The 14,458-nt window shown below is 53.6% G+C and overlaps 1 protein-coding gene across 1 annotated transcript in view; it reads right to left on the bottom strand.

The window, feature by feature from the left end:
- The window catches only part of AGRN (agrin), a 131,317-nt gene that overhangs the window by 110,932 nt on the left and 5,927 nt on the right, over positions 1 to 14,458 (bottom strand). Inside the window, 1 exon segment of the mRNA XM_075721584.1 lies at positions 10,968 to 11,229. Coding sequence (XP_075577699.1) covers positions 10,968 to 11,229 — 262 coding nt within the window.

Raw genomic sequence — 14,458 nt, 5'->3', positions numbered from 1 at the left:
GAGGGCTTTAGTTCAACACCACACAGCACGCACACAACAGTGGCAAGTGGTTACAAATAAACTTTTGAGCATCCCTCCTGGCCTTCGGGTTCTGCAGCATGAGCTGTCTTCCAGTCTGCAGCTGTATTTCAGAGGAATGGATAAATTCCATTTAACCACACCAGTGGTATTTATGCTAGAAGGACGACAGGAACTAGCTCTAGCCTTGCATGCTTCTCTTTAGCTAAAAGAGCTGAGAAGTCCAATTTCAATGCCTCTTCTATTTGCTTAGTCCTCCAGAGCAGCAGGGATGCCAGGATTTTACACAGGCAGAGAAAAGAACATGCCAAGGTACAACATCCGAACGCATGTTTGGCAGACCACCCCAGCACCATGCATGCACGATCACCGTGCGGTGCTCAGAGCAGCCCTGTGCTCCCGTTGCTGCGGATGGAGTCGGGAGCAGGTTGATAAAGCGTTGTGGGCAGCCTGGAAGGCCAAAGGGAAAGCCAGCAGGAGGAAACTTGTAGCACATCTACGTTTCCAGTGCATCCAGGGGAATGCCATAGCAGGGAGAGTCCCAGGGAATCCACAAATAACAGGAAAGAGTCGACAGCACCTCAGTGCTATGGCAGGGAGGATCCTGAACAGCCCCTTCACAAGGGAAACCTCCCCTGCCATCAGCTCTCCTCCCATTTTAGGTGCCAAGAGCCCGGCTATCTGTAGAGCTCTGGCATTCTGGCTGCAGCACCAAGTGTCTGCCCCATCCGTTCAGGCTCAAGATGCAGGTAGGTAATCACGGTTATCCTGAGCTCTCCCCTTCTACTGCTGGCAGCCGTGAGCAGCCCCCCAAGTTAGAACCCCTGGGTCCCATTCCCTGCTTGGTCACAGACTTGCTCTGCAAACTGGGACCATCTTGCTGCTTATTTACCAAACCTGTCTCAGTCTGCAGAAATGCAGACAGCATCAAGGGGAGTTAAACGGCTTGTTAACATGGGCAAATGGCTTTAAAGCCCTCAAACGAAAGATAACCGCTTCGCTCTGTTCTCCAACAAATTCTGAGCCTCCGCACTTGCCTCTCTCCCCAGGAGGAGCAGTTTGGGTGAGACCAGTCGCAACCCAAAGCATTTCTGCGTGTCTGAAGAGAGCTGCGGGCTGGTCTCCATGCAGGTCTGGCCCTGCTCACCTGAAACACAGAACTGAGGACTAAATACCCGAAGAGAGGCAATGCACTTAGAAGTGCAGAGATCAGCGAAAGCTCCCTCAGCCTTTCTCTGTTCCCCTTGTTTTAATTGAGTGTCACCCACAAATCAAAGATGCTGAGGCACTGCCAGTCCTCCAGTTCACTTAAGCTAATTAGCATCCCTGCAAGACAGAGAGAGCACAGTGGTCTAATATTAGACAGAAGATGCACTTACAGCCCATCAAGATGACACAACATCCTCTGGGAGCATGCAGTTCTCTTCCAACATCCACTACTACACAGAGGAAAAAAAAAAAAAAAAAAAGGTGTGACAGGAAGAGGCAGTCAGTCATGGAAGATGTTAAGGTTTGTCTCCTGAATCTGGAGAGGGGCAGAAGAGGCATTTTAACCTGCTTTCCTTCTCAGAAAAAGGCAGCCCAAGATGAGATATTGGAATAAGCAAGCTACAGAGCAGGGCTACAAGCAAAGCCCAGCCGTGAAGGAGCACCACTAGTCTCTGAACAGTAAGTAGCAGTGCTGATCCTCTTTCAGGGCAGAAATCCACTAAATCCAAGAAATCCAGCTAAATCCACGTGGCCTCAGCTTGAGGAGAAAAACCACTGCCAGGCAAACACCAGCTACGGGCTCCTACTCCACCAGCTACTTAAAGGCAGAGGTAACAGACACCACTACAGTTTCTGTTGCAAAAGACCTTTTACCAGCAGGCTTCTGCATGATCCACAGGACCTCTGCTGCCTGGCACTACCTCTGGGGCAGGACAAAGCAGCTGTGTCAGTGCAAGGTAGCGCAAACAGGCAGCACATTTACCGACCAGAGAAAGCAACTTTCAGGTGAAGCTGCAATATGGACCTAAGGAGGCAAGGGGAATTAACAGGGCTGGGATCTGGCCAAGGCACGAGAGCTCACGCAGAGGCACCGGTCAGCTCAGCTGCAACGCTGATGGAGGTCGTCTGTAAAGCAACCAAGCAACAAGAGAAAGTGGGAGAGCGTGAGCGTCGGAAGCCCAGCAATTCACATGGGCTTGAGGCAGGAGCGGGGACGGAGCCCAGCCTGTGCCGCCGCACACACCCAGCCACGCTGTTCAGCTTGCCATGGTTTCATAAGATTAACGGAGACTGACGCGGCTGCTGGACACAGGAAGAGCCAGAGGAGTAAAAATTAGGAGTAAGAAAAAGTGGTTTGAAACCTCACGCGTTCTTATTCACTTTGTAGTCTGTACTGCAGCCATACTGAAATTAGCCAAATTGGGTATGAATTATTGAAAGCACTAGAGTCCCATTTCCTTTGCTAATCAAAGAAAATCATTCCAGGGAGCTGAAAATGCGGGAAAAGCAGCAATTTTTCAAGGAAAAAAGAAAAAGGTGCTGCTAGAATGGCTTCTGTAAGGAAGGAGCAGCTTGCAGAGCACTGTTCACCTCCTCCCATCCCTTCTCCCTGCTTAGCTGCCCACAGCCCGTCAGGGAGCAGAGGCGATCCATGCAGTCCTGCGACCCGGCGCCCGCTCTGTCCCCACCACGCAGCACATCAAAGAGCTCTCCTGCTCCTGGAAGTCATCCCGAAGGAATGCAGGATCTTTGCAGAACGTTTAATAAGATAAACAGACCCAAGTCACACTCCGGGTAAAGATTAGCACCAAGCAAGCCCGGGCGGGCGCCGGCAGTTCCGGCAGGCGCCTGGCAGCTCTGACAGGCAGAGCCCCGCAGGGCTCACGGCAAAGGCTGGCCTGCCCGGTGCTGCCCATCGCCCCACCACGGCTCTGGACAGCCCGAAGGCTGGGGCAGGTCAGCTCTGTCCTCCTCGTCAGCAGAGCCCAGCTCCCAGGCTTCATTTGGAAACCAGGTGAGTCCCGAGGCATTTCCCTCGCATCCCTTCTGCTGGGACAGCTTCTGGGGATACCCGGGCTGCCCTGCGTGCCCATATGCCACAGCTCTCGGCCAGAGAGAGTCTGGGACAAGCAGCATGAGCCTTGGGCGAAGGGAAAGCATCGCCCACCTCGAGCGGCAGGAGCCAGCAATTTGCAGAGAGAAACAGAGGCACTTCCAGAAAGGCAGAGCCACTCAGTCCTAGGTGGCTGCAAATAGGTTACAGCAGTAAAACAATCTAGATTGATACATGTGACTGTCTGGCAGAATTCTGCAAGCAGCCACGCCTGTACATTTAATTTACACTTCCAGCACATACAGTGCGACAGGGCAGACTGCTCCCTCCCATGTTTGATGCTGCGCAGAGATAGGGAGCAGACAGGGAAATGAGTGACAGGGAAGGTTTGGGCAGAAGCAGTTAGAGCACAGCAACACCTTTTGTTAAAGTTACAGGTTTGTGGCCTGGCGACACCGTGACCAAAAGCAACAGGCAGTGCTAAAGGCTCGTGCAGCACAGGCTGTCTGCAAAGCCTGGCCCCAGGAGCCTGCAGCATCAGCAGGGCTGACCTCCAGCACGTGAGCTAAAGCAGCACGGGCCCAGGTGTAGTACAGGCTCCCAACCTCTCATCCAGCTGGAGGAGGGAGGGAGGGACGCACGCAGCTCCCCATTTTACATGCTGGCTGCAGGGTGTGGGCAGGGGGTGTCAGGGAGCCGCAGCGAGACAGTAAAGCTGCGCCCGAGTCCTGCCTTGCAACAGGTTATCAAGGAGTCCAAAAACCAGTTCTGCAAAGCCAGGGGATGCGAAGAGGACGAAGGAGATGCCAGAGTCGCGAATCCGCAGGCATTCAGTTTCGGAGAGATTCAGAGCCAGCCTTGTCAACAGGAACGGCGATGCCTGCCAGCAGGAAGCATCACTCCACTTGCACCCACTCCCTGCCGCCCCGGGGGAGCGGCTACTCCCGCAGCGGGATTTCCTCTCACGCATGCAGCCCTACTCCCGCAGCGGGATTTCTTCTCATGCACGTAGCCCTACTCCCGCAGCGGGATTTCCTCTCACGCACGCAGCCCCCAGCACCGCCACCAAAGGCTTCACCTGCTCCCTGCAGCAACCCCCTGCCTGGGAGCACTGCAACACAGCCCTCGCCATGTCCCCCCAGCCAGGCTGATGCTGTGCAAGCATCCTGCAGCACGAAGCACCGAAAGGAAGCTGCAGGGACCGAGAGTGGGACGTGGAAATGCGTCAGATGGATCCCCTATGGCAACTCACACCACCTTTCCCACTCCCACGTGCCTTCCCTTCTCCACCCTCCTCTTCTCCTCCATGTCTGTACAAACAGGGAGAATGCTGCTTCCCTGTGCATTCCCAGCAGCCAGGACGTGATGTGCTAGACCCAGACCAGCACCCAGCAGCTCAACAGGAAAACACACCACAGAAGGAGGCACAGAGCCTGCCAGAGCCCGCAGCAGCAGCTCCCCTCTGTAGCACAGCAGACAGCAAGCCGCGGTCCCCCTCCAAGTTATGAGAGGGGCAAAGGAAAAGCAGGACTGTGAGCACATGGCCAGGGCCCAGCACTTGGCATAACTGCACAGCCGGCATCGCCAAGAGATACGCCGTCTGCGCTGCTGACCAAGAAGCCCTAGCCGGTCCCGCAGAGAAATGCGGCAGGATGTGCCAGAGTGGGAAGTGGGGCCAAAGGAGCCTTCCCAGACCAGTAGCCTCCCACACCAGATTAAAATTCCATAGGAATTTGCTAAACAAGTCGACTCTCTTAGCTACTGCCATAAACCCATGGGATGTTTTGCATTACTACCATGCAAGGGAGGGAGGGAGGAAACAGACCCTTATGCGTGGCCCACGCACGGGACCCCCCACGCTATCGGCCAGTTGCCTCCTGCAAACGCTGGCCCAGGCAGCGCGGCAGGGCCGGGCTGGTTCTGCAGCATCAGCCGCAGCACCTGGCTCCATCCACCCCCGAAGCACCGGCACCTCACCCGCACGTAAGTCCCTGCTCTCCCTGGTGCCAGCCTCCGACACGGCAGCCCCACGAGGAAATCTGCCCCGGCCCCAGCAGCGAGCTGGGCTGCCTGCTGCGCCCGTGCTGCCTGCTGCGCCCGTGCTGTCCCAGCCCGCGGACCGGGAGGCGGGAAGGGGCCCCCGGAGCCCTCGGTGGTGGATTCTCTCCTCTCAGTTTACCACATTTTACAGCTGCTGGCTAACTCTCTCACCCTCCCGAGACGCGAGGTGTTGATGCTGTTCTCATTATCTTCAATTCAAAACAGAGCCAAGAAGAGGAGGGAAGGGAAAAAAAGACCCCTTCGTTAAGAAACCCCCACACTAACGCTCTTCCAGACCCCTCCCTTGCCTGTTCTGAAGCACAATGAAATGCCAGGGATAGATTAAGAAGAAATAGTTGCAGGGGTGGAGAAGGGCTGCAGAGAGACCAGAGCATGGGAAGTGACCACAGCCCAAATCACCTAACACAAACCCATGCCAGCAATTTCCTTGCTGAGAGGAGCCTACTGTGCATGCCTTACAGTCTCTGTACGGAGCCTGAAAAGAAAATTTTGCATGGGCTGGTTTACAAGAACAAAACGTCTCAGTTCTATGGAGGCAGAGACCTAAAAAGAAAAAGAGAACGGAATAAAAGTGAAGAGGCAGAAGACAAAACGGAATGGACGGTGTAACTTAAAGGGAGATGCTTTCAAAGCAGCCCCACTCCCAAGTAGACATGGGAGAACTGAGGCTGCGGAACTGGACGCAATTCTTCCACAGGAGTAATTAATAGGGTGGCCACAGAGATGAAAAGTCAGAGGAGAGTTCTGGCCTGGCTAGAATCAGAATATCAATAAGAGCTAAGTGACATTTTTAAACATATGGAGCATCTGCAGCACACCGCACGTTGAACGCGAGCCAGAGTAGCTGGCTTTATTACGGGCATCTCTGTGGAACGGAGTTTCAAAGGCCTGCACGCCAGCCCTGCGGCAGCGCCCCGAGACACCGCACCAGCCCCCTCCCGTTCCTCGGCCGGGTGACATAGAGCACCCGAAGGCGCCCAGCCCAGCCCAGCCCAGCCCAGCACACACCCGCCTTGCTGCCCACCCAGGCCCCCAGCCGCACCAGCGCTGGGGGAGGCAGCGGGGAAGCTGCCGAGCGCCGCGGAAGCACAAGCGCAGCGCTAGCCGCAGCCACTCTCAGAAGCCTGGGAAGCTAGCGGGTAGTCCAGAAAGGATTTGGGACGGCCGCTACATGCACACATACAAGGTCAGCCCTCAGCCTTGCTCTCGCCGCTGGAATCATTCCCATCAGGGAGGAAGAGTACTGCCCCCAAAACAGGCAGATCTGTCCTTACCAAAAGGCTCAGGATTCCCCCTCTTGGTTCATGGGCCCTATTTTCCATGTCACCCGAGAAGTTTTGCTGACACCATGCTAGTTAAAGCACAGCGCAAGAGTTTCTTGAGGATACGTTGGACGTGCTGCTCTGGGACAAGGGTCTCAAGCCACCAGCAGGACCTTCTGTTACAACCGCGTGTGCTTGCCGTACCCAACACCACCAGATTTCACGACGCACTGTACTTGTAAAGCCGATGGACGCGGCTTTTCCCAGGAGGTTCAAAGTCCACGCACGTCTCCAAAGCTGGCAAAGCAGCCTCAGCTGGGGCAATTGCACCGGCGTTAATGCAAATCATGCCACAAGCAAGGCACTGTTTAAAAGGAGCCCTGGGTTCTCATTAACCAAGGCTGTAACAAAGGTTTAATCTGAACTTCCTTCCACCCAGACGGCTCGGTATGGAGTCACCACACAGCCCCTCCCACACCATACACAAAAAAATCTCGATTTTCTTCAAGTGCAGTTGCGATCAAAGTGAAACTTGAGACGCACACACACAGGGAAAAGATCTCTCAGGGATTAGTCAGCTGTTGAACTCGAGAAGAGCGTGCTTGATGGCATTGTCAGGGAGAGCAAGGAGGGGAAAGCACTGCACCTAGCACGGAGTTCTAACACCTGCGTGGCAACTCCAGCCCTCTTCATGCAGTACCAGTGTTTAAGGCACAAATACAGCAAGGCTGTGGCTTACCAGGCTAATTCTTTCCCTGGGAAGCCTCATCCAGATGTCTTGAAGAACAAGAGGAAATCTACTCCCGGTACTACGCAGCACTGTGCGCTGCTCGGGGCTGGCTCCCTTTCTGTGCATTCCCCCACAGAGGCACCAGAGCAAACATCGTCCTTCATAGAATCATCAAACATTTTGGGTTGGAAGGGACCTTTAGAGGCCACCCAGCCCAACCCCTGCAGTGCCAGGGACAGCTTTAACCAGCCCAGGGTGCTCAGAGCCCCGTCCAACCAGACCTGGGATGTTTCTAGGGATGAGGACTCCACCACCTCTCTGGGCAACCCGTTCCAGCGCTTCACCACCCTCACTGTAAAAAATTTCTTCCTTATATCCAGTCTATCCCTTCAACAAGGGCCCAGTCCAAGCCTGTGTCCCAGCCTCCTGCCCAAGCCCCAGAGCTGCTCCTCTGCCGTTCAGCACCAAAACGCTTCCCTCCAGGCACCCTCAGTGCTGAAGCCAGTTTGCAGAGCTTAGCTGAAGTCTTGCATTTTGACTACAGCTGGTCAAAGCATTTTTACCACAATTAAGTGTAATCAAAACACACTGTTTTTACTCTAACCTGAGCTGTTTCACAGAGATGCCCTGGTTTGAACTCCGTTCTTAGACAGGAAAGATTTTGATGTCTAGGATTTTTCCAAATCTGGAGCGACAGGAGATGAAGATACTCAAAACATTCATGTTTTTCCACTCAACTGCCATCATTCTTCCAATTCTTTCTGCAAAAGCACTCAAAGGTTTGTTTTTAAACTCAAAGTGCAGCAAAGAGCAGTGTTCCGGGCAGCTTTGCTTTGAACCCTCCTGTGGGGAGCTGATGGGAAACAAGTCCTGGAGCTAAATTCTCAGACTTGGAGCACAGAAATGGTTCCCAGAGTGGCAGAAGCAGGTTCTCATGCCTGGTTTTGCATGGTCTCCCAGCAGCCAGCAAGGCAGTGGCCCTGGGCAAGCCAAAAGGGACTTTCACAAGCCTCAGGAGAGGCCTGAGCTTTGCGTAGGGCTCAAGGGAAACCAAGGTTTTGGGGGTCAGTTTGTTCCATGCTTACAGCAAACCTGCTAGCACCCAGCATATAGGATACTCACGCAATGACCAGGCTTCCAAGATGTGAGAAGAAGAAAAGCAAGTCCACTGGATATGACAAGAAAGGTGGGTTTATCAAGGCAAGTGAAACAGCTGCTAAGTCAGCCGGTTGCCAAAATAAGAATCGCTGCATCTCCCCTGAGCAACACTTTCTGACCTACCTGAGGTAGTAGTAACTCAAGGTTGCCTTATTTTTGTCATTTCTCAGCAACACAGTCTGGACAGGTCTCCACCAGTTTGGAGAAATCAGGCCCAGCACACACAGAGAGCCGTCTGCAGCCTGTTTTCCAGCCCTCTCCAGTCCCCACTCACCCCATACCAGCCTGCCGGCCCTGAGCCACCAGCCAGGCAGGCTGACCCCATCTCTGCATGCCAACAGCATCCTGGAGAGCCTAATCAGCTAAAGGAAGCAAGCTATGCAGCAAATGATCTTCAGAGAAGAGGGGACTCCCAGAAAGAACCATCTGCTGCCTGGCATCAGGAAGGGTTAATATAGCAGGGAGGAAAGATAAACCCACCTATAGCTGCATGGACCTGCAATTTAAGCACACAGGAGGGAGAGAGAGAGAGTTTAGACATGCCCGGTTTTGGCACCTTCAACTCCCTTGCACAACAACATGGGAGCAACACCAAGCAAATCTTTCCTATGGTACTGCATCAGAGGGCATGCTTATAGACAACCACATCCACTTACAGCCTGGTGCACGCGGGTACTTCACATTTCTCCCCTCCTGGGACCAAGACACCGGTACAGCTGCCAAGGTATAGCACACTGGGAACGACAGTCCCATCACCACCATGGCCCTCTACGAGAAAAGCTGTCCATAGCTAGGATGTGTCCTTGACTGCACCAAGTCCCAGCCCAGCTCAAACACAGCCTGCCCCAGCACACCAGGAGCTGGAACGAGCATTACACCAATGCAACACAGTTTTGCATCTTCTCCCACTAAAGGCAAAAGCAGGAATGGGTCCCAGTGATAAATTCTACATTGAATCTATAGTATTAGGAGGAAAACTAGATCTCTCATCATCTCCCAGGGGCTTTAAGGGATAATATGCTTCACCACAAACAGGAACCACCTAGCTCAGCCACCCCAGCTGCCATCCAGTGTGTGCAAAACAAGCATGCCAAAGAATACAGCAAACCAGGTGAAGACAGAATTCTTCCAAATGTTTGCTACACATTTGATGCAGGTTCTCTGCATCTCTGCAACCACCACACACACTTCTTTCTCCTCCCTCCCTCTCCAGGAGGTGCAAGGAAGGAGCACGACTGATACCTCTCAAGTACAAGATGGAATATATATATAGGCAGAAAATCTACAGTGTCTCTCCCTCTTACGAAAACCACTTGAGACGGGTGCCTCTTGTGAGCCACTTTGCTGAACTAGCTCTCTCCCAGCCTCCCAGACCGAGAGTTCGGTCATTTACCATTGTCAGCATTCACAGCTGGAAAAGGGGGTTATGGCCTCTCCTCTGCACATCCAAGGGGGAGGAGGGAGCCAATCTGCATGTTTATTTGTTGTCTGTGCAGAATTCCTGCATTCCTTCCCTTGTTTACTCATCTGCTCTCAGGACGTACTCAGATCCCAGCAAAGGGCTTTTGGGGCACCACATTCCTCATGAGCTCAGAGCTCTTGCTGGAACACAGGACAAACATAAGGGGGAAGAGAGAAGCCAGCAAATGGGTTATTACAGAAGTATGTTTTCAAGGTGGTTGGGCAACAAGTAGACGATGGATCAATTCTCTCCAGATCTGCTCTCCATAGAGGCAGATCTCCACACCCGGAGGTCCAAGACCCTATTAAAGAGCACATATGGGCTGTCTCCCCCTCAGCTCTTCCCAACAGCTATGCTGTTATGCCCACAGCAGCACTAGGAACTCAGCCACCCTCTTCGGCACGGGCACGTCAGCACTCCGTGGTGCACATGTACTCCATGAGCACAGCACAACATTACAACACTCCTCATCTGAGCTCTTTTGGGAGCAGACACAAAGGCTCCAGAGAGATTAACATGCAAGGGATACAGGGCTTCACCACAACACCACAGAAGCACAACTCATACCCCCCAAAATCACTTAGCTGCTCGGCTTGGTTCCGACTTAGTTGTACCTTAGAGAAGCAAGCTTCACCCCCAAGCAGAACTCGACTGGCTTCTTGGAACGCTACAGGAGCCTGCAAGGCTGACTTAGCAAGCAAGGAAGCTCTGAGACAGAGGAAACTAGGAGTGACTACCACAAAGGACAGGCCCTCACCACAGGATTAACCCATTAACTTATTAACTCTAAACCTACAGGAAAATCTAACTCAGGTGTGAGGAATCTAAATTCCCTGGTAAGTGCCTGCCACACACTTGTGTCAGGACAGGACTTGCAGTGGGGATTCTCCCAACCACATCAGACTCATTACAGAGAGGATTGAGAACCTGCATCAAATGTGGAGCAAAAATAACATAAAGTAACTCTGCTTGGCTGTACCTTGGTTGCAACCACTGCCTTTGACAACAAGGTCAATGCCAGGCACCGTCCCCATCACTTGTCAGTACGACTCTACCCCAGACACATGCAGAACAGCGGGATCGATCCACCTCATCACCAGCGGGACCATTTGCCAATCAATCATTGACAAGTGAAGAGCACAAGGTGGCCAACAGAGCCAGGGCTTGGCCGCTGCTGCGTCCGCGTGCTCAGAGCACCCCAGGGAAAGCCAGGCACCCGTGCTCCAGCCTCACCTTCCACGCAGTGCTCCACCTCCTCCAGGTTGCGCAGCGTTATCCGCATGAGGCTGGAGTTCAGCATCAGCTCGTTGCGGTGTGCCGGCCACATATACTGTGGGGCAGGGTTGACGAAGAAAATCCGTGTGTCCCCAGTCGAGACTTGGTTGTCACAGATTAACGGGTCCCCGAAGCCACCGATAACCACCTTGTTCCCACCATCCAAGAGGATCTCATGAGTGACGATGTCTTTGCCTTTCAGGTAACGCCAGACTCTCACCTTGAACGAGAGGGAGAAAGAGCACGTGAGACCATTTCACAGCCACAAACAATTGGCACCTGCTGGCCCAGTTAATTTTGATCATGTTGTCACAAGATGCACAGGAGTGGTTCAGGCTGGCAAAGCCCTTCCAGCAGAGCTAATCTCATCAGCCATCCCTCTAAAAAAAAAAAAAAAAAAAAAAAAAAAAGAAAAAAAAAAACAAAACAAAACCACAAAATCACAAAATGTGTGGGCATCAGAGACTAAAGCACATACTACTCTTTCCGCCAAAGCTGCGCTCAACTCTCCAGCCCAGGTACTTGGCGCTCCCAGCCCCTTCCCCGCGCAGCCTCGTGGGGAGCGAAGGGGGACAGGCTTCGTGTCACAAGCGGCCCCTCAGCCACGCAGGTTCTCCAGCAAGGGACAGAGCCCCCTCGTCCCCCCAGCGCGCGTCTCTCCCCTGTGCGCTGGGACGCACTGGCCCTTGGTGTCGAGACCCAGGATTTGCCTTTGGCTGGGTCCAGAGCCTGCCCGGAACCAAGTGTGCACCAGCCCAGTCGCTGTCCGAGGCTCAAACCAGCCTGATGAAGAGCTGCCCCACACCAAACCCGACCTCGAGCTGCCTCAACTCACCTCCCCAGGGGCCCTCTCTGCTCGTGGGGGCACAGGGACCCAAAGCAGCCCTCTCCTTGCTCTCTTCTCATCACCAACCCCAGGGAGGGCTCACCTTCCCCACCCCAAGCGCAAAACCCAGCAAGCCCCTGGCACAGAGGATCCCGGGGCTGGCAGAGGGTAGCAATGCCCCTTTCCTTTGTTGGGGCAAGAGCAATGGCCCCAGATAAGCTGCCGCTTCTCAGCCAACATTTGAGGGCCACCAGCAGCAGGCCCTGCGGCTATCTGGAGACCCAGAGACCAGCCTCCCGCACGGCACAGGAGGGTCCAGCACGGCCACCAAGGCGGGGGGTCCCACGGGACAGCGGAGCGCAAGCAGCCAGGTAGAGGTCGAGGTGGGAGAAGGGACGAGCAGACCCCGGCAGCCTCTGCGGCACAGCTCAACTCGGACCAGGAAGGCTGCTCGTGAGCATCTTGGCAGAAGGGGAAGCCTCTGCTGCTGTTTCACCTCTGCGGTACGCAACCGTTAAGACGGAGGATGAGCTAATCAACCTTTTCCCTCTGATGCTGTTCTAATCTTTATGCCCACAACAGCCATTTCAGTTACCACATGACTGGTTATGGCAGGGAACACTGCTCTCCAACAAGGGACACTGCACTTAGCCAGGGGAAGCTGGCACAGCCTCAACGAGGAAAATAATTTATTAAAAAAACAAACAAACAAAAAAATCAGAACTGACCTGATCCTGCCCATTGCTAATAAAGAATTCTGATTCATAGCAGGAGATCCACTCGTGGACTGGATGCTTGGATAGAGGCGATATCCCCCTCACCTGCCGCTGACCACTTCCACATACACGAGCTGGAAGCCTGACCTCTGCAGACACAGGCCACAGGGTCAAGGACAGGATGCGAGCCCTGTCAAGGGCAGCTTCCAAGTCTCAGCCTTGCCAGAGGAACCTCCCTTCTACTCCCAGGCAGCATCATTCAAGGTGACAGACTCCAGCTGGTGCAGTTCTCCCACAGATACCCCGACTCACAACAAAATCTCAGTGGTGAAATGCATCAAGGGAGAAGAAAACATTTCCGAATAAAAAAAGCTTTGAAGGGGACATTAAACGGCTGGAAGCCCTCAACTGGGGAAGTCTGCATAGCTAAGGAGAGCCCCGTCCATCCATGGGGGAGGCTCTGAACAGTGGCACGGGAGCCTTAAAACAGGGGCAGGAGGAGGCAGGTGGGTTGGGTGAATGAAAGAAGGGAATCTCCTGGCTCCGACAGGCACTGGTACCTTGGGAAGCCAACAGGCAGAGCAGATAACGCTCCATGTAGAAATGTCAAAGGCGACTTATGTTCCTATAAACAGCTAAAGAAAACCTTTCCGTTAGCGGACTGGATTTGCTAAATTACATGGAAGATTTGGCAGCAGGAGCCCATTTCCCTTTACTCATCCAAACTTCGAGAAGAAAAATATGTCCTGGCCACAAGAGTTAGTCCCGCTCTCCCCCCTCCCACTGCCAGCCGTTCTAGAGCGGTCTCCCTGGACCTCACTGCTGGCTCATCCCCCTGTCCAAAAAAGGCACGAGCTGCACACAACCGCCAGCCAACCTCTCTCCAGCGCCATGCTCCCCACAGCAAATCGCCCAAAAGAAACACCCGCGCAGGAGGGAAGAGGCAGCCCTAAAATTAATCTTTAGCATGCACAGGACACCAGAGACACGTCCCCATCCACTCCTGATCGGTTAGAAACCCTCCTGCTGCTGCTGCAACCCTATTGCGGGGGAAACGTGACACGGAGCCGAGTCGGGGAGTTGCATGTAATAGGAACAGCTCATCAGAGAGCTGCCTGAGGTTTCAGCTCGGAGCAAGGGCGGCTCACCAGCAAGGGTGGCTGCTGCAGCGCACGGGTATTATACTGTGACCACAGGCATCCCCGGCCTGGCGTGCTCAGAGCGTGCTTTACCACGCTGTCTGCCAGCATCTCCCCTCCTACACCACAGCCTGAGTGCCCAAGTCACCTGCATTCTCCAGCTGTCTTCACCGCCCAAGGAGCACTTCAGCACACCGTGCCAAGCACCAAAGCAATCAGGGAGGTCGCGGCTCAAAGATAAGGGGGCTCTCGATCCCTTCTCCGAAACGGGCACACACGTACGTACTGTAAGAGTGCAATTCCAAAGGGAACGCAAGGGGCAGAGAAAGGATGCTCACATGCCTGTGGACAGACAGGCACTTGGGGACATGGTTTAGTCTAGTCTACCCTTGATTGGTTTAGAGTGGACTTGGTAGTGTTAGGTTAATGGTTGGACTGGATGATCTTAAAGGGCTTTTCCAACCTAAACGATTCTATGATTCTATGACACCAGGGAGGCAGGGAGTTGTTCACACAACAGCTTCTATGCTTGACACAGCAGTTGCGGTGGGGGGACTTGTTACCGTTGAGGAAAGCACACAGCAGATGTTATCCTGCTCTAGAATGAACCACTTTCATAGTTATCTGCAACTGCAGCTCACTGGCCTCTGCCCTGCACGGCCCTTCAAGTGCATTGTGTTCCCCTATAAGCTTCTTTGAGGCCATCCAGAGAGACTCTTGCTCTTTGCCAAATATCTCCATCCCATTACTTAGTGGCTACAGAAGACA

This window comes from Pelecanus crispus, chromosome 15 (assembly GCF_030463565.1).
Source record: "Pelecanus crispus isolate bPelCri1 chromosome 15, bPelCri1.pri, whole genome shotgun sequence".
Taxonomy (NCBI): domain Eukaryota; kingdom Metazoa; phylum Chordata; class Aves; order Pelecaniformes; family Pelecanidae; genus Pelecanus; species Pelecanus crispus.
Note: the sequence above shows the minus strand (reverse complement) of the source record. Positions and strands in the feature narration are given on the sequence as shown.